This window comes from Accipiter gentilis, chromosome 4 (assembly GCF_929443795.1).
Source record: "Accipiter gentilis chromosome 4, bAccGen1.1, whole genome shotgun sequence".
NCBI lineage: Eukaryota > Metazoa > Chordata > Aves > Accipitriformes > Accipitridae > Astur > Astur gentilis.
Window position 1 is genome coordinate 44308327 of NC_064883.1, and position 23961 is coordinate 44332287.

Genomic DNA, 23961 nt, shown 5'->3' on the forward strand with positions numbered 1-23961 from the left:
CATAACTAAATATAGCAGGCTTAAATTTTCATTGATCCCAGGACCTGCGCAAGGTGGCCCAGGCCCTTTATCCTGCACCAAGGAAACTCAGCAGCTGTAGCTTTACAGATGTCCCTCACACCTCCTCCTCTCCCCAGATGCCCAAATCAATTAATTAGGCTTGTTCTTAGGCACAATGGGGATCCCTCAGCTCATGTAGAAGCATGTAGACTGACCTTCAGAGAAAGCTGGCCCTCCAAAAGCCCTCTGTGGGATTTTCCAGCGCGAAGCAAAGCACTGCTTTCAAGGGATCTTGAATTTTCTAGAGGGGTAGAAACAGCAGAGGAGGCTGATGGCCACATATACACACGGCATATTGCCCAAGGTACTGACAGTCCTTAGTAGACCAAAACCACTTTCTCTCTCTCTGTCATGCCTTCAGTCATAAAGTATGTCGGTAATTATGTGTAACTGAATCATCCTGTTGTCTTAAATTGCTTAAAAATAGGCATATACTCAAGTGCATTAGTGAGTCTGGGCTTTAAGCACTGAGATGTAGAGATGGTCAGGCTAGGACCATCACCAGGTGAAATCACCTACTCCGACTTCTTCAATAACTATTCATTTTGATTTGTTCAGAATGTGTTCTGTCTCAGTACTAGGTCATTTCTGATGGAAAATTTGCCACACATGGCTTTATTGCATCCAACAATTACTCATACTGCATGAAAAATTGCGCCATTTTCCAGCCTGTTTTTGCTTGCATTCTTCTGGGTTTTTCTTTTCACTGCCAAACTCAAGAGGCCTCCTTACAAGTTTTAGTTTTTCACATTAGTTTTCTTAGGCCTAGTGACCTTCTGTCTTGGCATTCCCATGCTTTGTCTTCCCCTTTCCTTCTCTTCCTGGAGAAGACCTTGTGAAACACAGTAGCCAAAGCAGCAAACCTGGTAGAAGGATTGAACTGAACCCTTCAATTGTCATTTCATTTGATTTTTGGTGGGTTTATGGATAGGTTTTGATATAGTTTCATTACTGTAATATCTGGATAGCATAATGATGAACCACTTAACCTTTCCAGCCTCACTGAAGACAAAGAAGCCGACAGTTTGATATAAACAAAGATCAGGTTCTACAGATTGAATTCAGGCTGACTTTTTCTGAGCTCTGCAAATTTGCCTTTGCTGAGGATTCAGCCAAGGGAGACTAGATCATTTCTCTTTTTCCTTTTGCTTTCCAGTAAGACAATCAAACTCCAAGAAAAAATTCTTTTCTGAAAAGTAGGGTGGGACTTTGAGCAATTGTGAACATATACACATATCTCATATTTTCAGTGTGAAAAATCGGGGGTTTTTCATGTGAGCTTCCTCAGGCCAAATTACTAACAGCTACAGGCCCCTAAATGAACTTTATATATGGAAGTTGAAGACAGACACATTTTCTCTTCCGGTGCACCCCCTCTGAGGCTACTAAAATCCGTATTCTCTGCCTCATGTGGGAGTGCCCTGATATGCAGGCTGTTGGAGAGGTCGAAGAGTAGAAGCCTTTTTATGCACTTGTATAAAAGTGAAATGAAATTAGAGACTTAGCCCTTTCATTGGTTTACATCCTCTGGGGAAGACATCTACTCCCACTCCTACACAGAGGAGGGATGAGCTCTTCTTAGCAGCACAGACCAGCATCTGCTGAACTTTGACTGACTGGCTTGCGAGGAAAAGCCTGGCAGAACTCTGTCTGAAGACAATGTGACTTTAATTGGAGTTGGATCAGTCCCCAAAAAGTGTAAATGACACTTTTTCAGTAGCTCAGCCCATTCCTGCAGAATTATACCCCTTCCCCTGAATTCAACGCGACCAGCCAAGCGCAAGGTGCTGCCTGAGATAAGGAAATGCTTTACAGTCTGTCTTGCCATGGAAATGAGACCCAAAGTGAAATGAGGTTCACCTTGTTTTGCTCGGCTGTGTAGAGTGAAGGAGACCCTCAGTCTTCCCACCTAATAGGTAGCAGCCACATTTGGTTTTCATCCCAAGGAGCAGCACAAGTAGCAAAGGAAAAGTCACTGCTGATGTGAAGTCTAAGTTTCTCACTGTGCTCTTCCACTCATGTCTGACCCAAACCACCTCACCCTGTCCACAAATTCCTGTGAAACCCAGCCAAATGATTCCTGTTGGCTTCAGGAGATGGATGTTGCAATGGACTGGCTTCAGTTCTTCTTTCTGAGCTTTTTGACAGCGTTTGGTTTCTACTTAAGATTCTTCTGAAGATCTCTATGATGTTGCTGTCACAACCCAAACCTAACACACCCATCTCCTTGGTCTACATTTTTACCATAAGGTTAGATAAAGGGATTTGCACAAGCCAAACAACTTCTGTGCATTATTCCTGTATCTGCTGATACACCCATATCTGCCGATATCTCCATATGTGCCAATCACTGCTACCATCTACAGCAAAACAAATGACAGAGGGGAAGCAAACCCTCCCCCTAAAACTAGAGAAGGCTCCTGTAAATGATACAAAGACGTGAAAAAAACCCAGAAAGAAAGCAGAGGGAAGGAACGGAGGCATTGTATGTTTGCCAATTCCCTTTCAAATATCACAGAAGCGCTTTAAGTTTCACTTCACCAAAGGTATTGAGGCACTTCTAGAAAGGGCCAGAAAATGGAGAGGAGATGGGGAGAGAACAAGAGACAAAGAGGCTACAGCTACATTCCTTAGCAGAGGCCCTAACAGTGAAAATATTACCCAAAAGTAAAAAATAATAATAAAAAAAATATTGCCTCAGCTATGTTTTCAAAAATCAGTTCTAGAGTTAAATTAAGAATTTAGCAGCAAGTTCAGTGAGTGAAGGGTGTGAGAAGCTACACATAAGAGGTTTGGGATGTTAACTGCCCATGGCCAGTAGCAGCCACGAGCATGGGCAAATGGCACCTAAAGTGTTTTAACGTTCTTGTTTGGATTTTGAAATTGTTCAGAGATTCCCCATCCAGGAACACGTTATCTCATCATCTTTTCTAGAACAGGTCTCTACCTTCCTAAGCCCTCACTGACATTTATGAAGTAGGCCTAAGTCATCTCGTACATGCCATGGGGAGAGGGCTTGAGCACAGGTAATTGCTGTGGAGGTTATGGGAAACAATAACTTCTTTCTGTGTTGGTGAGACAGCAGTTTACGGCTGCCACGCTTGAAGCCCTGGTTGCTGCACCATATCCTGCACAGGGACTCAACCACAATTGGGGCTGGCAGTAGCAAGTAAAGAGTAAAAAGGATTGGGTAGAAGAGTTGTGGAGTTTGGAGCTGAAACTCTCTTAAAAGGATGTGGGATAAGAAGGAAACGTGGGCTTCAGGTCTGAGGTGGGGAAGAACGGAACACGCAGTGATGGAGAGTGAAGGAAACCTTGAGTGTCAGAGAAGCTAAAGGTGAAACATCATCATTCTGAGAATGAGAGGCAAAGACTGGCGCTGGGGGATGAAGATAGGCACTTGGTGTGTGGTGCTGGAAGCATGCCAGGCTAGGAAGTGGGGAAGGTTTAGAGAGATGGGGTTCGTAACAGAAGGTGGGAGAAGCAGGGGGGAAGGGCCATATTTCAGCTATGAGTTGGCCAACATGGGCATCCCTACACAGAAGAGAAACAGGATAGTCACGAACTAGTCCCACAACAGAATCAACAGAAAGCAACGGAAGGAGAGCTCGATGGGAGCTCTGGCTGGGCTCCCTCCCTGGCAGCTGACCGCAGGTCAGGCCCCCAGAGGATGGGTGAAGTGACCATTCCTCCAAGGAGAAAGTATCAGATTCTGGGTTGTGCCTCTCCTGCTCCTTGGACTGTTCATATCAGGCAACCCTTGAGAGGGTCTAGACCATAAAGACCAATCTCTAACATGCTTTTAGACAGTTTTGCTTGGATGAGTTATCTCCTTGCCTTCTCCTTTGCTCCTGGAAGTAACCCAGGAGTGAAGGCCAAAAGTTAGACTGTGGAAGAGCTCTGGAGCAGGAACTTTCTTTGAATAAGTGACTTTATGATTCCTGACACAGCGGCGCCCCAGTCACAAGTTGGCACCTTAAAGCAATGCATCATTGCCAATAATGAGGGAAAATGTGATAAGTGTGGGGAAGGGCATTATTAAAACTCTGATCACGTTCTCTCTTTAGTTGCTGCCATGTGGTTGACTTGCCTTATTACGGAAGATGTGTTTAGAAGTGCCATTATTCTGCGATTGATGAGCATGAAATAGGGATATTTACCCCATTTACCAAGATAATTCTATTTTTATGTCTAAACTCAACTCTGAGTCATCTCATGCAGAGGCTAGACCAGCTAGAGCTAATCACCATGTTAGAAATACTCACAAGACTGGCCCCAAAAATCAAACGAGTATTCCTAAGAGACAAAAGAGAAGGGCCGAGTCCCTCAAAGACTGACAGTTATATAGCCCCTGTTAAAATCACCTGAAGAGAAATGCTTAAATAGCCTCGAGGATCACAGTCATGGGGCTTAAACTTGCTTCTTATATGAGGAAAAGCAAACATAAGAGCTTCCTACTGAATTCGACAGATAGCATATTTGAGGAAGCCTGCGTGGGTAGTGGTCAAGGCGTAAAGTGCAGTCATGTAGACGAATTTTTTTTTTTTTATGTAAACTGGTACAGCTCCATTTATTTTAATAAGAGTTCGCAAGGTTTCTGCAAGTGCAGAGTCTGACCCTGCCATGCTGTGCTGTGTTGCAAGCACATAAAATAAAGATTGTTTCAGGTAACCTCCATATTAGCAAAGACAGACTTTTAAATGCCTTGCCATTTTCAACCGGCTTTCAGCTGGCATTAAAGAGGTGAAAGCACAAAGAAAGGCCAAGGTTATCTCATGGGACTTTGGGGTCCATATGGGCTGAGCTATTGCTAGAGAATTGATAATCTAACCAGAGAAATAATACTCTATCCAGGTTCGGCAGTGGTCCAGCCTTGATGCAAGTGGAAGTGGTGGCACAGGAAAGAGAGATGGAGAGTGAGCCCAGTAGCTTCTTCCTAATGTCTCCATCCTTCCACAGTCTTGATGGGAACAGGCAAGACTCAGCTTGCTGAAGTAGTGTGTGGGTTCATGTGTATGGCTGCACAGCACAGCTCATCAGTCTAGAAATAGCAATTCTGCTTTATGAAAGCAGTAACTAATCAACAAGCTTAGACACAAATCCAGGTTATAATGGCTTAATAAATTGCCTAATGACAGCTGACATGGAGTAAGTATTCCAGTGTGTGCTCTTAGGCAATGGTGGGTGCATGAAAATGTAATGTATTGTGACCTGGAGGAAGGGGGGTTAAAATAAATTGAATTAATTTTCTATCACCAAGGCTTAAGAGCACTCTTGCATAATGTTTCTGGGGCACCATTGATGCAGAGCAGCATGTTAACAGGGAAAATGTGTGTTTGAGGCCTCTTATCCCTGTTCCTGAGATAGATGGTGACCGTGAATTCAGTTATGTTGATCTATCTGCCGTACTTTTTATAGGGTTGGCTTACAGTTGAAGCCACTAAGGGCAGCAGAAGCTGAAGGGTCCATCATCAAGACATAAGGTTATTATTCCCATGAAGGTCTTTTCTTTGTTATAATTCATAGATGAGTAATTGCTTTAACCAAAGCTTTGAACTTGACAATTTTGGCCGTCACAAACTGAAGGCTACGTACTTCAATCATAAGCCACTTTGTTTCTATCAAGGTGGCATTTTAAGAATTTGTTTAGTCAAATTTCTTTATTCACAGATAGTCTTAAGTCCTCAACACCCAATATTTCCATGCACCTTCCGGGAAAATTTGCAGAGCCACCCACCAGTGTAGCAATTTATCATTTAAAATTACTTGCTTGTCAGACTCCATGATAGGGAAGGAAGGAAGGAGTCAAAGGCACCCAGCTGATTTAGGAGGAGATTTCTTGTTTGAATAGACCTCAATTCCCCTTCATGGTAGAACATAAATCTTGTGTGGCTTTTTTATTGCTAACTTGTTTGAATCTAGTCTACAACTGCAATTAAATTGAGGGAAGAAATGAAAGTGATAGCATTTTGCCAGGCAGTCTTGTTTCTTTGATTTTAATTTGTTTTTTTTTTCTGTTGTTGCACAAAAGGTTGAGTGTGCTAAGAGAAAGTTAACACTAAGAGTAAGTTAATGCTTTTTTTTTTTTTCCTTTTCCTTTTCTTTTTTTTTTTTTTTTTTTTTTTTTTTTTCCTGTGGCTCAGCAGATTGGTTTGACCTAAGGGCTCATTTTTGGAGGAACAGAATCACCTAGTAGGAATCTTTTTTATTTCTGTCAACAATTTCCATTGACATCATGCCAAATTTCTGCAAATTAGTCCTCCAGCACGAAGCCCTGTTGAAGTCGGCAGGCGCTTTGCCATTGGCCTCTGTAGGGTCAAACCATTACCCTGTGTAGCCAAATTGTCTCTGCAGAAGACTAAGAACAGTAGCAGAAAGCTGAGATAACAAACTGATATTCCCATTTTCAGTTTGCCAAGTCAGCTTCTGGAAATGTCTTCTCTACAGCAGTTTCCCTTGCAGGAGCATGGATGTGGCATGCTTTTCCACTCTTCTGTCAAAGCCAGCTAGAGTAGTGAAAAGTTGATATGTAAAAGCCAATAGTCTTGAGCGTGGGAGTGAGACAAGAAATAACCTGAGGCTATAAAAATACAACATTATGTCAGCCAACTCCTCAGGAGAGGTCCAAGCCAGGATCAGCAGTCACTACTGAAAAACCGCCTCTCTTCTCTCTATGAAGGCACCTTGTAAAAGACGGTTGCTCTAGCCTCTAGTTGGAACAAAGATCCCCTCTTGAGTGGGCAAGAGAAGTTTTCTTTTCATTCTCAGTAAACATTACTGGCTTGGGCAACAACTTCCTAGGGCAAAGCTCATTGAATATCCTCACCCTTCCTTTCTTAACAGAGGCAGTAATACCTAGACCAGTACAGTATATCCACTCCTCCAATCAACATTTTTTTCTCTCGAATAGTAACCAACCTTGTAAGAAATAAGTCTTACTCCTTATAAGAATACGTCTTAAGGCAGACTTATGAGATGAGTGTCTAAAATGGCATTATAATTACGGAGACGTAGGTTTAGGTCAGTCCCTGTGCTTGAAGATCTTAATTTCAGCATTTCCAAAGCAGGTGGTGCTTGCTCAGTGCTACCCCATCTTCCAGGTGTGCCCCAGCAACAGGATTATGAGTGGGATCTATCAAAAGCTTTTAAATAAGATCAAGGAAGCCTCCTTGACCAGGCTGGGGAGAAGACCAGCTGTTTCTATGGGCAAATTCAGCATGAGTCACTCAGCCACTAGCCCTTCAGATAGGTCATGTCTTCTGGGCAACATAAAAAAAACAGTGCTGGATAAACCTGTCACTGAGAAAATGAGTTTTCATCTCTCTTCTGTTGAAGAGGCCTGCAGAAATCTCTGTGTAAATCTCTTCTTCCTGCATCCGTGGTGGTAGCCCAGGTACAAGGACCTAAGTACCATAAAGGGGATTTTGAGGCCTCCAGGTTTCATGTTTGATTGTGACAAATCTGAGCCCAAGCATTTGCCGAAGGCACCGGGAACTGGGCTGAAGGCACTGTCGCAACTTCATCAATAATACCAGGAGCTGCAGCATTGCCTACAATGTCTTAAATATAACTTTAAGATGATGTAATTATGTCTTGGTGCCCTGCCACAAACCTTCCACACCACAGGAAGCCACAGAGTTTAAGGGTACAAGGGGGAAATACAGGGTCTACACAGGGGTCACATCCATGTACAGGAGCGGTCATGCACAGGGAGGGACAGGTCAGGGGTCTGGGATTGGGATTCCCTCGACTGGGGCGAGGAGACTCAGGCAGCCTGTTTACATCGCAATGTATTCCCAGGCCAGCTACGGTGGGTCGGGTGGGAATATGATCAATCACTCAAGTGCCCCTTTATACTTCTTTGATCTAAATCCTTCTTTGACCCAAGTCCTAATCGTGTAACACACGCCATATCCCCAATAAAGAAGACCAGAGAGACTTGTGTTAGTGCAGTGATGCTCTGTGATGCGCTGCAGTGTTACTGTGGAGTTATTTAAACTTTTTTTTAGAGTTTTGTTGCATTTACAGGAGGCTGATGCATGCACGTGTGTTGGTTATGTGTGTCTACCTCCCTCAAAACCTCAGACCAACTCCTGTCCATCTAAGATGCTTATATTGAGCTAGAGGAATTCAGCAGCTGGTCAAGACTGACAATCCTTAGCAGTTATTAATGAGCAGGGGTACCTTGAGCCGAATTATTATCACTGAGGAGTATGCCGTATGTGTATTTAATATAAGGACAGATTCACCTCTGAGTTAATTACTGCCTCCAGCACCTGAACTGCATTTTTCTGGGACGGTCAGCTGGTCACTACATCAGTTTTAGGAGAAAGATGTTTTTGTCGGGGCTAACATTATTTGAAAATATAAGGTGCTGCTAGGCACAGGGAAGAAGCCTGGTAGCGTTATTGCTCAGTCTTGTTTTTCCCACCCTTACATCCCTTCTCTTTGCCTCTTTCTCAGAAAGTCTGGTTGCATTTGAGTGCATTCTTCCTATGGTCTGACAAAGTGGGCTGTGTTTCTCACAGCAGCTGTAGCAGACGTATGCTGTGCTGCATGGTGGCTGCGGGTAGCTCTGTTGCTTTTCCCACCATGCCATAAAGCTCTGAACTTGACCCACTATTGACATCCTAGAATTCTTGCCCAGCTTCTCATCTAAGCACATTTCAACACCACACCAACTTTCTAACCAACAACGTGCTTTGTTCCTAATCATCCATCTCCTTATTGAAAGGACAGTGTACATTCCTAAGTATCAAAAGCTCATTAAATATTTGCCCTAAAATGACTGCAGGAAGTAAGTACCCTTCTCTTTCAAAGCAAATGCGGTGTCTTCTGCCCTTCTCTATTGCCTTGTTAGGCAATAAATATGTGTATGCTCAGGGCAGCTCTGTCTCAGAGGGCAATAAAAGCTGCTCATTTGGAAATGAAGTCATTTCTTTGAGAGCCATAGGCCTGGTTCCTATCCAGAAGGTAGGCATTCACACGTGTTCAGGGGATGCTAAACACTCCATGACCAGCAAGATAGTATTTTGCATGCACTTCATACAGGTGTGAATATCCATCTAAAATACAAAATAATAGGAATTATTTTAAAGCTTTGTTTACATTTGAAGAAACCAGCCTTTCAGGGCAGTAGTACAGTGCAATATGTACTTTTTTCTCCATGTCTGCCTATTTCAGCAAGGATTCTCCATAAAGGGCAGACTTCTGCCATCTGAGCACGGGCATCTCATACTCCTTAAAATCTCTGCGAATATCCCAAAGGTCTGCACAGGAAATCCCTGTGCTTCTGGAGAAACAGCTGGAAGACCAACACAATACTTGGCAGTGCCTAAAATGAGACTAGTAGTCTACTTTTAAGCAGCTGACTCTTGCACAGTGTCTCCTTTTCAGAAAGTCCTCAATCAAACAGTCGTAAATGTAGATGTGTACAGCATAGGTTGTTGGGCACACTAAGGCAAGGAAGGGTTGGCCCGTACAGTAGGTCTAAGACATGCCTCATCTCATCCTCAAGTGAACTTCTACAATAATCAAGACTAAATTTTCTTATTGATTATGAGGAATTTAAAGCGAAGCACAAAAGTGTTTGCTGGGGTTGAAGAGGTTTCTGTGCTTCACTGGCTGGAGACAGAATCTGTCTCAGTGGTGAGTCACTGGCCTTCATTGGAAAAGTAAAGGGCCCATGTCTAATGCAGTCCCCAAGAGGGGAAGCAGAGAGGATCTACTTGGATAGATTTGCCATCTGCAAAGCCAAGGAAGACCATCTCACTGCAACACCTCATGTGGACATGAGCAGGACAAGATCCCTGAAGAAAGAGAGGGAAATAAACTGTTGTAAATGAGATAGTGGAAGGGGAGAGACTAGAAAAAAGCAGTGCTGTAATGCTGTGTTTCCTGCTGAAAATGTCTTTTCTAAACATAGCCGGTGTTAGTCTTTCAACACTGACACATCGTGAGGTCTGCTCTTTATGAAAAAAGTCTTCTGTGAGATGTAATAGCTCATCTCTGCCTAGTGTCTGTCATCTAAAGGGTAAAGCATCTTATATAAATGTGGTTTTTATTTCCCAGCATTATAACAGCCATTCTGAGGCTGAATCCAATCGATCAGGAAGGTAGAGACCCATTACCAAGTGCTGCCATGTACTAAGCTCTCTCAAAAGCCAGGACGGGCTGTTTTCCAAACATGTTGCCGAGTTGGCTGTCAAAGAGGATTCAGTGGAAGAACACTACAGTCAACAGTGAAACTGCATCTCTCATAGAAGTATCTGGTCTGTTTTAAACTTCCCCAGCTTAGGCAACAGTATCAAGAAGCCCAGGTAGCAGGAAAATACCATGATTTAATATTTAAGACAGGACAGTGCACCCAGATCTGTTCCAGTGCAAGACACCCCCATGCCGTAGGGGATCTGTGGCTGCAGTACATTATTGCTGGGTGCTCAAAATTATGCATAAAAATATCTTTTCTTCAGGTAAAACAAAAAATGCGTGGGGTGTTAGCACCTGCTGAAATAGCCAAATATCCCTCAGCATGGAACAAAGAACTGATCTGCTACAGATCCCCCAGAGAAGAAGTTACCAAAACCCTACTGCTGCCCACGCGCGTGATCCATCTCAGGTCTGTGACAAGCCACCACCACGTTAGGGAAGGAGGTAGGGGCAGAGACGACCACAAAAGCAATGGTTGCCAATACTGGGAGAAGTGGTGATGGATTTGGGCACCCAGATCTGGGGCTTCTGCTGCCACAGCCTGAGTTCAACACAGCTTTTTTTCTGTGACGGCAGTAGCTCTGCAAACTCAGGCTGGGGATCCCTGCCTGAGAGCCTCTGTTAAGCGGCAAACACACGAGCTTTTTGTGAGCAGCCTTTCCTGGTGCCGTAAAGTTTTGCAGTTCCTTGTGATGTGCTCCAGCCTCATGCCTCTGCCATAACTTCAATGCAGCCACCCAGAAAGGATTCCCCAATGTTCAACCCCCAAAGCAAATCCAAAGCACGTGGTCGAGATGCATCAAAACTGCTCCCTTACACCTTGCGTCTCACCTGTGAGCTGCTGCGTTAGGGCCGAATACTGATAGAGTGAAACCATAGACAAATTCAGTAGCCCCAACAGGGCTGAGTACGCTCACACCAACAAATCCCCGCCGGCTGCAGCCACGCCAAGCAGGCGCTCGAGCTTTGGGCAAAAGAAATGAGGTGTGCCGATGTCACGCAGCCATATGCACACAATAGCAGGGAGAAACAAAGAGCATAGGGATGCCATAGGGAAGACGCTGCTGCATCCCCAGCCCTTGTCAACTCAGCTCTGTGTCATCTTCCCTCCCTGGGAGTTAACTGCCTCCACCTTCCCTCATCACCACCCCGCAGCAAGTCTCTGCTTATGCCATCTGCCTCACAGGAGGGAGCTGATGTGCATATAAATTGATTAGCAGGAGCCCATGAGGGTCCCCAGTGTGACATACTGGCGGGTGCTAGGGGAGGGTTGAATTAATTTTGAGCGATCGGTGGGGACAAGTCCCTCTCTAAAACATGTGGCATCGAGAAAACACTTTCCACACTTCTCTTTTTAACCAGTGTGTTTCATAGCAACTGTTCTCAGCAGGAGAAGGGAGTGGGGAGAGGGGGAAGTGTGAGCTTGTCACTGGTGCAAATCAATTATTACTCTAAATTCAACATATTGCACATGCAGAGCACCAGGGAAGAGCCACTAACCAAAGAGGGCTAGCAGCCAGTCTCATGCTCTTGCCCCAGTAAGTGCAGGGTATTACCCAAGCAGACTCACCAAAGGCAGCAAGGCTGTTGCCAAATCAACATCTCAAGGATGCTTCGACAGCGTGGATGTGTGTAATGATGCAACCAACGATGTCCTGTAAAGCTGCAGCTGGACCTGATGGGTCCAATGCTGGGGCAATGGCCGGAGCTGACATACTTCTTTGGGCAGCTGATTTCTACGTTCAGGTGTTTTGCAGTGGGCTTGGTTCCTAAGCATCAGAGAGAAACTTCCTTTTTTTTTTCGTTTTAAGGTGACTGTTCCCATTACCTGTGCTGCAGTGAAATCTTCATGCAGCAAGTTACTGTGTTTAATTATTCATTTCTGAAAGAAAAATAATCCTGCTTCCCTTTTCAAATCTCTCCTCTTCCAATGCAATCAAATCTGTCCCTGCTCTCCTTCTTATCCTGTTTACCTGTGTTTATCCTGTGTTTACCCTGCTTCTCCTTCTTATCCTTTTCTTTATTTTAAAAATATATATCCCAGTCCTTCTTCTCCTGAGTATTCACAATTCTTCGTAGACTTGGCTTTCTTCAAACCCCTGTCTCAATCTCTTTGAGTTTTTGCAGTATCTCCCAGGCCATGGAGTGATTACAATTGCATTTTGCTTTCAAAGGCTAATTAACAGACTTTTTTTTTTTTTTTTTTTTTTTTTTTTATCCTGGGGATTCAGTTTGTTCAAGTCAGAGGCTTCATTTCTTTGAGTTTAGGGAGCCAGGTAATGCTAGCAGGCAGCCCCACAGAGAATGATGGGGGAACCATGATGCCCAAGTCCCTCAGAGTACCATTCCTCGAGATGCTGACTTTAGTGCCAAAATTAGCGTGAGAAATTCCCACCCATTCTTGTTTACTCTCCAGTGCAGATCACTTCCATCACGATGAACCAATTGTGCGTTGGCCGTACCAGAAACCAGTGGCTGAGTTGGTCTCAGTTCAAAGTAGCACCTTTTTTGGAGGGTTCTTCTGAACCAGTGCAACAGTTTGCTCCATGACCCCACGCCTGGCAGAGAGGCTGGTGACTGCACATCAGAGCAGGACCTTCTGGTACCCTTTCCACCACTAAACCAGCTTCCCTCGGATGTACATCCAACACCCACAGAAAGCAGCACCACGCTGGGAGCGATCATGGTCCAGCGTATCAGTTTGTCACTTCTCAGCAGGGTTTCCAAGCTGGAGTGCATCTCCAGGCTCACACAGTCAAATGGCATCCAGACCTGAGCTGGCTTTCTCAAGGATGCACGCTGCACTCTCCATGCGGGGGTTAACGTGTGTCAAGCTTGTCCACCCCAAGCAAGGTCGGTAGGGCTTTTGGCTTTTTATCACAGAGTTCATTCCATAAGGGCTTCAGGTGCTGCAAAAAGCAATCCCAAAGATACCTGCAGAGCAAGGTTTACTGGTAAGTCAGTGTGTTTACTATGAAACACGCTGCAGTTCACCACTGTTTGTTTCTTCTCTTCCAGGTAGGCTGCAAAGCCATGATGGTTTTCTTCCAGTACTGCGTCATGGCCAACTTCTTCTGGCTCCTGGTGGAGGGGTTGTATCTTCACACGCTGTTGGTCATCTCCTTCTTTTCAGAGAGGAAGTACTTCTGGTGGTACATCTTGATTGGCTGGGGTACGCATCTTCTCAAAACTGAATGCCAACCCGTGATCCCGACAGGCATTTTTAACAGCAAATTAATCCACAAACCTAGGGGCTCAGACCGGGCAGAGATGTCGTATCCATGTTACCTTGCTGCCAAGAGTTGTTAGTGCAACCATGAGCAAGACCAAGTGATAGCCAGAGGGGTTTAACAGCATTAGCCTAAATCTTCAAAGGTATTTAAGAACTTGTTTGTGCTAGGTTAATTGATAGTCGAGCACCTCAGTGTCTTTAAGGACTGTGGGCCTGAAACACCTCGTCACCTTTATAGTCATTTAGTCCTTTGATCCTGACTGGGATCCCAAAATTGACATTGTGCATTGACCTTAAACTGTAAGGATGGATCCCAGCAAAGCAGGACTGACTCCTAGACATAACCAGACACTGCAGTGTCAGTGTCTCCTTGTCTTACTGAATTCAGGCCAGCTAGCTATCCTGAGACCCCATCATCTGTGTGCTAATGCTGATAACCTTGTGCTTACTGCATTCGTGATTTCTCCAGCTTTAGTGTGAATCTAGTCTCAAACACATAAAATAAAACAAAACAAAACAAAACAAAAAAAAACCAAAATAAAATAAAATAAAATAAAATAAAATAAAATAAGAAAAATGCCAAGGGAAATAGAATTAAACTCTTCACAAAGTAACTCAGAGCTGAATTGCTAACTTATGCAAATTAATCCTACCAGATCAACTTCTCTCCTTTCTCCAAAGAGGAAACAGAGATCTCTTTTCCCCTTTAAGCCATTTAGCTGAAGATTTATGTATAAGTAAGCAAAATGGCTTTCTATTGCATGCTCTTGATAGCTGAAACTGAGAAATAATTAGAGCGGGGAAGAATCTTGAAAAGGAAAGAAAAAAATAGAATTGTGTCATGTACAGGGGTATGCCTGGACTCAGGATTTGATCAGTTAGCCGTGGAGTAACTTCCATCGAAAGTGACAGGAGTTACGCTTGGGTTCACACTGCAGAAGAGAGACAATTCTGCGTGCTGTAAGCATAAGAAGAGATGATGTTAGCAGGCCTTGCTTCAGATGCAGTTAATCAGGTCAGACCTTCTTTAAACCTGCCTTGTGCATAGATATCCTTTTTTCAGCACAGTAGAGCTGGCGGATTTTAAAGAAAAACATATGAAGCTAATGATTTTAAATCAAAGGAAATCTCTTGCACTCGTAATGTATTCTGAGGTTGCTTGAGTGAGGAAGGGCAATTCAAGAAAATGACAGGTGCTTGAAGGATCTTTTGGCCTTTCAATCATCCATCATTTGCAAAAACATCAGTGATGGATCAGAAATGGATCATGCAGGAATTAATAATTTGGATACACTCATTACAGTTCTTACTGGTTTTATAACCATCGCACTTGCTAATCACTAGTAATAAACAATACACAACACTGTGACTAATGCAGAACAAAGCGACGTGTCCTTTGCGGAGCATTTCCAATGTAAATCTTATCAAAGGCAAGAGACAGGAAAAGAGGTGCCACAAGGATGGAACAAGACCACCTTAGTCAGGCAGAACATCATGGAGTGAGGAGCAGAGGCAGGTTCATCTGGCCAACTACAGACATCTACACATGAATTTGTCCCTCCAGACTCCCCTTAGAGTCAGTGGAGATCCAGGCAATACAGTCATGGGAGTCCAAGGGCATATTTCTTGTCCTAAAGCAAACATTTAAAGTAGCTTAGATGACCTGTGTGTTAGAAGTACATATTTCTCCCCATGGATGCTAAAGAGAGCCTGTGGTGACTGGCTTAGATACAGGTGTCTACACTGTAGATGTCTAAAGTGATTCCTATTCCTTTTTTTTTCACCAGCAGAAGTTTTTTCGTAGGCACTGCAGCAGGAAGATAAGTCTGCTAGGGAGCCGTTACGGGAAACTCGTCTTACACGGCCACTGGGAAAGGCAACGTGTTGCTTGTTTGGCATGTGAGCATTGAAAACGTGAAGGATTTGCCCACTCTTGAGGGAAGGCATCGCCTCGGTCACTCGGGAGAGATGGAGAGCGGGGGAGAACAGCCCTGAAAACGTTGATAATGATTTCTGACAGTGACACCATCTCTTCTCTTGTCAGGTGCCCCTTCCGTGTTTATCACTGCTTGGACCATTGTCAGGATTTACTTTTTCGATGTCGGGTAAGCCTGTGGACTCAATTATCTTTCCTTTATAATTCTTCTTTCCTTTATCTCCAAAGAAAGCCCTTGCAGTTCTAGTAACCCAGCCATCCCGCTCTAACCCCAGAGCCACCATGAACCGGGAAATGCTCCAAGGTCTCCCTGAAGACACAAAGTTTATGTCAACGTAGGCCGGTCACTCACCCTCTTTGTTTCCCAATCCCTTGGTCAGGATATTTGCAGGGAATTTGTGAGCAGACCCTGCTGGTCGCATTTGGCCCTGTGATCCTGTGTATAACAAAGATCCCGGCTGTGCAGCTGCCCTGTGCTCAGAGCAGAGCTTTGCATCCTGCAGAATTGACCCTAAATATGCTTATGCAGCAGATACTTAGTAAACACACCCATTAGCTCTCCCACAGAAAAAGTCTAAAACCTCTTTTTTTCTTTTTCCCCAGGCAGATCTTAGTGTCTGTTCTTCATCCTCTTTAACCTAGCAGCAGCCTTTGATATTTTATGTAAGAAGCAGATAGAATACAGCTAAGTAAATGAGGCAAATATCAGAGCTTTCCAAGGATATATGCAAGTAAATAGGATCTGATCCTGCAATCCTCCTTCATGCTTTTACTCAAGCAGTCAAACTATAGTAATTGGAAAGGCTTTTATGAGAAAACACTCCGGAGAGTTACAGAATCAGGTGCTTATTATGTACTCACTGTGCATGCCCTTGCTTCTTGCATTTGCAGCATACGGTTAACTCCATTTTCTCCTATGCATTCTCCCTCTCCAACTGTGTCCTGATTTGTCCTTATTTCAGTAAGAGAAGCAGCTCAGATTTCTCATTGCTTTTTTGATTTATAGTCATGCTAACACATTTCCTGAGGGCTACTGACTTCTTTTATGGTTTCACTCTATCTGCATAAAACTGACCTTATTTACTCTGTTAATAAATAGCCTCTACAATGAGATAGAGACCAAAGGATTTAACCAGTCTGAATACCAATTCTTCTTACTATATATTCCCACTCAGCTCCAGCAGTTCTTAATAAAAATACAGAACTTCTTTGCATTTTCTGGAGGCTTTAAAGCTCTACATTTTTGTGCTAAATAAAACAGTGTGTGAATTTACAGGATATGCTAATAACACACAATATATATCTTTTTTTTTGCATACTAAAATTACCTACAGAGAAAAATTACAGGAAAATAATCCAGATTAAATAAAACCTAATTATGTAAGATTGGTTAAACAACATTAAGCCTCTATTTAAACATTCTAACTCCAAATTAAAGTGACCTTTATTCAGAGTGCCTGAATTTATTTTAAAAATGAAGTACACTAGACATAATTAGGGCCACTTTAATTCTAAATGAAAGGGCAACATGCACCTGACTAAATATAAGCATCTGTATGTGAGCAATTTGTTCTAGTGTCCTTTTATAGCTAGTGGAGATTTAGTCAGTGTAGTCCACAGAGTACAATTCTTTTCATCCTAAAATTGATGCCTAGAATAGGTCTCAGGATCTGTGCCCTAAATGTGCCTCTCTTCCTCTACTGTTACCTGCGCTGTCAACATTTTTAATTAGATGAGCTGAATCCAGGTGAAATTGTCTACAGTAGGTTCCACTAATCTATTTCTACATGAATGCAGACCAATTTTCATTAATGCTCTGCTAAAAATGCACCTTCTATCACCTGACTCTTGTGACGTCTCCAGATGAATGTGTCCCAAGCAATATTAGTCCTTTCCACATCATTCCTATTCTGTCATTTCCTTGTTGGCTTTAAAATATAGTTCCAGATGACGTAGGTGAGTGGTGTGGTTTGCAGACCATTCTGACTTCAGGGTGAAATAAATCACGCCCTGGACCCTATGGACGTTTCTGACTAGGTCCGTCGCTCAGATGCAGCTGGCTAGATTTAGTCGGACTAATCCCACCATAGGCTGTCTATCAGCTTTTTCAGAAGGGCATGGTTGGTTTTGTTTCTGATGGTGCCAATTGCTCTGTGCTTAACAAAACCCTCATCCATGATAGTGGATAGCATTGGAGGCTTCATGAATCCGTGATTTCGATAGCATTTCCTTGTAGCAGACCTCAGTGTAGGAGAAATTAAGTGAATCGCCATCCTCCCCCACACTCACCCTGACATAACATCCTCCAGCCCATTCCATTACCAAGGAGCGAAGAGCTCAGAGCGTTATATCTGGGGCAACGGGTACCTACCAGTGCTCAAAGCCACTGCAGAGCAAGTTTTTAGCCCTTCCCAGTTCATGCAAGCCAGGTTTAGCCCTCTTCACATAACCTAGCATAGCTACCTGTAGCACTTAGGGAAACCAAGTACCTGGGAAGGTTACATAGCTCCTTGCTCGCTTTGCTTGATGTTTTAAGTCTGGTTTTGTTTCTTTTTAGGTGCTGGGAGGAAGTAGTGGAATCCCCATTCTGGTGGATCATTAAAACTCCTATTTTGGTGTCTATTTTGGTAAAGTATCAGCACATTCTGCTGGCTGCAAAGCCATCTTTAATACTAAAGCATGGGGGCCAGGGGGTGTTGAGAAGTGTTCTGTTAAATGTCCATGGAAAATGCACTGACAGATAAAATCCCACTGTATACTGAGTGTCTGTCTTAGGGTGATGAAGTTCACCTTCCGGATAAGCATCTTTACCACTAAGCATTGACCATGGGAAGAGTTTGACTGACTAAACAACCAAGGTGGATCTCATTTGATTTAACTTTGACCACCTCCATCTCAGCTAGTCACCCTGGGCACTCTGGTGCGGTAGCCATGGGTGTGTGTAGCCAGTGGAGGTTGAGGAACATGGTTAGAGATCCAGGAAAGGCTCATCTTGTCTAATGAATCAGTGGATGTCTAAATTAGATCAGATTAATTGTGCCATGAATGATTTTGTTTCTCTGAGCTGACCATATGCGGAGCCCAGGATGACTTGTTCAGTTGTAGATGTCAACACTGTAAATTAAAATGGGATGAGTCCTACCATAAATTTCTACCTCGGTAAGAAGAGGTTAGATGAATTCCTGCAGATATTTGCCTCTTGTTATAGCGTCCAGCACAAAGTTGGATTCCAGCTGTGTGTTTTTAAAGTAAGTTCTTGAGAAGCTTGGCTACTTTCCAGATAAATCAACAGAAGTGCTTGACTTCTTACTTCTCTGGATATGATCAATTCTGACCACAGAAACCATGACGCTTCTGAGGAACTCTTGAGTCCTTTCAGCCTTGTTGAATATTACATGTTTTCTCTGTCAGGTATCAAGCCAAAAGTTAAAATCAAATGAACCTGAGTTAAACTTAGCTTTGAGTTTTCTTAAATGAAGTCAAGTATGTGGGAAAGGAAGAAAAAAAATGCAACAGAAATCAAACCAAATATATCTCCTTTAAACAGAAATCTTTTCTTAGACATACATTCTTCTTATTCCATGTACATTATGACCTTTACAAGAAGACTTTTTTTCTGTAGTATTTGTCATACAAGGATTCCAAACTGAAACAGTTTGAATAATTACATCTTACTCTGTTCACCTCACTGAAAAGAAATACAATACTTAGATGACACATCTCAAAATATTTATATCATCATAGAAAGCTATAGATAGTATTTTCCCTTTCCCGAGATAAACTTTTGGTCAAGAAATACACCCTATTCTCCTCAGATCAATGAGTCTGTATTTTCTTTTGGCCAATAAATCATTTCCTCATTGCCAGACAAAATTTACCCAGCAATTTCTGATTTTCCTTCCTCAGATATCATATAAATCTGTCACAAAGGAAGGGCATGATAACTGCTATCTGATGAACAGCAAGTTTCTTCAGGGAGGAATGCAACATTTCCTCCATGTCCATGGGAATAAAGCATAGAACTCAATAGAAGGAAGAAATATATGTATTTAAGATACATAAGTTATATAAGATATATAACATATATATGATATATTAGGTATTAAACACTGGGAACAGATCAGGTGCCTTTCATTGTACTCTAGGTTGAAAAATAAGCAACTTCTTCAGTAGCCTGATAACCGTATCTTCTATCATGCAATGCTAAGGCTGTACTAACCCTGTAAGTCACACTCCACCTGACTCACCACTGCCCCGTGTCCATGTTTGCTCTTGACCACTACGAGCCAACACAGTCAGTATTTAACTGCCCTGATCTTACCTTCAGTGCTGCAGCTCGTGTGCTATCAATGCTCATTAGAGTAATTGGTCTAGATAATACTGGTTTGAACTGATAAATTTTGCTTGCCACCAAGTCAGATGCAAACCACTTTTATAAGCAAATAAATATGAACAGAAACCATTATAAATGGCATTGGATAGATAAAAAGTGATTAAGCAATGCATCATAACCAAGAAATACAATTAATTTCCAATCACTCACAGCCTTTGAAAAAAAGAGTGAGTGTCTAATTGAGAGATGTGCTTCAGTCTACTTTATTCACCTGTTGTTGAGATAAATGTAGGAATTGCTGGAGGAAATTTTACAATCTGTTTTTGCAGGAAATCAGATTGGCTGGTTAACACAATCCCTTCCAGCTGTTGAGTCGCTAAAAATCAGAATCATTTGTGCATTCGCTAACCATGAAAGGATCAAGAAAGAGGTTGTGCGCCAAACTAAAACTAAACTAAGCCCGCAGAAATCTGTCATCGCTTTTCTATTGTATACCTTGCATGAAAACAGCATGATTCAATGGATAGGACCTCAAAAGCAAGGAGATTTGCATTCAATTCATGCCATCTACTACACGCCACTAGGAAATTGCCATTCCTAGCTCTACACCTTTGCTATTAAATAAGGTTAACATTGCTTGAGTGTGTTGGTGGAGCACCTTGAGACTTTTTGAGTGAAAAGCACCATCTAAAACCCAGATATTAGCTAGACTCCTCTGGTCTAACGTCCCAGGAGAGAATGTTTTCCACTGTGTCGGTGAGGTCTATCCCTTGCTATCCAAGGTCTCCGGCTTCTCTCCGGAGAAGACTTGCCCGATAGCATTGAGTAGAGGCCTGCTTGAGTGAATACTGCTTTGTGTTTTGTTTTGGTTTCCTTGGCTCACCGCCTCAGTCTTTGACATGCTCAGCAGCCGGTCCCATGTCACCGTCTCCCGAGGGCTTTGACGTCCGTCGCTCCGCTAACTCCCACGGCTCTTTTCCCACCCTGTCGTCGGCACTCCCCCGCGCAGCAGGACGTCGTGCATAGCTGTGCTCTATGGGTTTGACATCATCATACTTGGGATGTATGACACAAAGTCCCAAGCAGGCTGATGTCAGGCCCAAGATGGCTGCCATCCTGTGTCGGTTTACTATGTGCTCGCAGAGCGGGGTTCTCTGCTCATGGCTTTTTAACAACAGCTTGCTCCATGGCAAAAGTATTGCAGTGAAAGGAATTCCCCTCTAGTGATGGGCTCTTTTCACCGGAGAAAAATACTAATTTTTTAATTTCTCTCTCTGTTTCCTTTCTCCCCACCCCAACAGGTGAACTTCATTCTCTTCATTTGCATCATCCGTATCTTAGTCCAGAAGTTGCATTCCCCAGACATTGGACACAATGAAACCAGCCAGTATTCGTAAGTCCTAGACTTTTTCAACTGTATCATATGGTTTTGGGGAAACCTGTTTGGCTGTTAGTTCGTTATTGCATCTGTCTGCACGGATCAGAATCAAGTATTTGTTAACTGATTAAAGCCAATCAATCAGAAATCAGGTAACGGAGCAGTTGCTAAAACAGCTGGGCATGTTTTATGTCAGTTTGAACAGACAGGTGAGAAGGCCTTCTCCTGGGATTAATGATGAAGAAGTGAGAGCAACAGTAATGATCATGGACAAAAAAATAAGCTTTTTTTCTTTGTATATTCAATATTTATTGGATTCTGAAGGCAGAGGGACCCTGATGGAAAACAAAGAGTTCCTGTTCACAGGATATGGGCTTTTTTTCTGAACTAGATACCCTCAGCTCCCTTTTTCAAAGGAGAGATCTAGAAAATGAGTACAGTCAGTTGAATCTGTGGCAGATTTTCCTTATCCTAAAGCAGACCCCTCAACTAGATTGGATTAATTCAATGCCTTTCTCTTCACTGATGAGAGGTAGCACTGTCTCAGAAGCTTTGCTTGATGTAATGCTTTTATTCCAGGGATATAAGGTTGACCTTAATGGGGCTTTTTATCATGAACAACATACAAGTGAGATCAGCATCTGTCTCAGTGGCCAAGACTGATCTTAGCTGCCGTATTTTAAGAGTGCAAGAAATCTGTCCATCTGCATGGATTTATTTTGGCTTCAGTGCAAATAAAATAAAAGTTCAGACCAGCTTATTTTTGACTCTTGCCACTGGCCTGGCTCAGCATTTAAAATATCCTGGATATTTATTAAATGTTTCCTAGAAACAGTCCTAGAAAAGAACTGAAAAGAAAAAAGTCCACTGCCTATGTGGTCACTGTTCATAAATCTTCTCTGTCTTCGGAGGGAGCTCTGCACTTAGGTACCCTGAAGACCAGCCATGACACTGAGTCTTTCTCTCTAGTGATGGTAAATTATGCATTCGTCTGCCTCGAGAAATTCTCAGATTTATGAAAGGAAATTCCAGTATTTGACCTTAACTTCTCCCTGCAGCAGCCAAAGCCAATTACCTCTTTTTCTGTCATCACAACACACCAACATTACCAGACCCCGTACTTTCTGTCACCTCCCTTCATGTATCTCTAATTGGCCATTGTATCTTTGTACCCCCAGGATTGCAACAGCTTTGGCCAGGTACATAGATTAAATCAGCATATTGAAATATGTTCTAGTACTAAGCAGCAGCCTGGAGCAGTTGGCTCACATTCATCTCAGTATAAGTGCTGCCAACACGCATCGGAAGGGTTATGCCGAGATTACTTCGGAGGTCATGCTGAGCTTTCGGTTCAGGGCTCTTTACTTCACATTTTCCAATGAAGTGGGAGCTGCCAGGAAAGCTCTCTTTGCCTTGTAAATAAACGTAGCATAGCCGGGCAGTAAGTAACACGGACTTCCCCGCACTGGCCTGCCAAAGAGGAGGTACTGCTGAAGTTCAAATGATCTTCACGTCTACGGTTCCTCGCCTTCCATCTCCACCTGGAAAAACATCTCCGTTCCATTAGGGCATGAATCAGTTGCTCACTTATAGGCGTCCAAGCCATATGAGATGCTTTAGGACATTTGAGATACTTGCCTGCACCTGGCACGTAGGACCCAGGACCTATGGGAGTCTTGTACTCTTATACAGCGGCAGCTGGCCACCAGACAGATTCTCTGGGGCATCTGGAAGTCTCCATTGACTGTATTGACTGCAGTGGGCCATGAGAAACCACACTTTCCTATGGAAATAAGTATTAAGTGTCCGAACCTGAAGGCTGCATCCCACCAAGGGCAGTTCTCATGTGGTCCTAAGTTTTTAATGTTTAGACAGCTATCTGTAGAGACATCTGGGGTCCAGACCCTTTTAAAATGCCAGGAGGCACGTGATCTGCAATTGTAGGTACCTGGATCCTTTTACATGTAATTCTCTTATTACCTGAAATGCTGCTGCTAGCTTCAGGGGTTTTGCCCGCAGGACCCAAGAGATCTTAGGAAGAAACTGCTGTTAATAATATGTGCGGGTTCCTCCTGCCAAATCCGAGATAAATATGTTTTAAACTAACAACATCAGGGCTCTCTCATTTGCATTTCTCCCTCCTTCTCTTGTTTATTTTATAAAAAAAATAACATGTTGACATGTTGACAGTATTGTTCAATTCCAACCGGTTTCAATTTAGCTGCAGGCTGGAAGTTCAGGTATGCTGCTGACTCACTCATTAACGCTACAGACAGTGAACTGGGCTTTAATGTATTGGAAACTATGAAAACAAGTCTCCCAAAACAGTTTTCTGGAAATGACAAAGACATGTGCAAGAATGGTACGGCAATATTTCAGACAAATAGAAGTTGTTTTCTGCAACAGAAATCTTGAGCAAAATTAATCTCTTTCTATTCTGTACATGTTCATAGATCAATATTATCATCAAAGTTTTCTGGGTAACTTTTCCGTTATGTGTTCAAGGAGCATGACTAAAATGTTGGTTCATTCTTACCCACTCCCAAGGAGAGGAGTAGGTTCAGTGCAGACTAGTGGAGATGTGTTTTCCCTAAATTACCTGTCACCATGTATATCTGTCAGAGAGGATAGGTCTAAGAAGTGCACCCTGTTCCGGGAGTGGAAGTAATGAGTTTTTTGAGAAACCATGGTTTCCAGCAGGTAGCTTTAACCAGCTTCGGACAATCTCCCAAGCAGTTCTGCCTGCTGCACAGCCAGGCTTTAGCTACCTGGGGAAAATTATACTATGACTAGGGAAGATGATTTTCCTCATT

The 23961-nt window shown here is 43.1% G+C and overlaps 1 protein-coding gene across 1 annotated transcript in view; it reads left to right on the forward strand.

The window, feature by feature from the left end:
• The window catches only part of LOC126037969 (vasoactive intestinal polypeptide receptor), a 112882-nt gene that overhangs the window by 83287 nt on the left and 5634 nt on the right, over positions 1–23961 (forward strand). Inside the window, exons 7-10 of the mRNA XM_049798946.1 lie at positions 13288–13441; positions 15546–15606; positions 17995–18064; positions 21072–21163. Of these exons, the coding sequence (XP_049654903.1) occupies positions 13288–13441; positions 15546–15606; positions 17995–18064; positions 21072–21163 (377 nt within the window). The remainder of the gene's footprint in view (positions 1–13287; positions 13442–15545; positions 15607–17994; positions 18065–21071; positions 21164–23961) is intronic.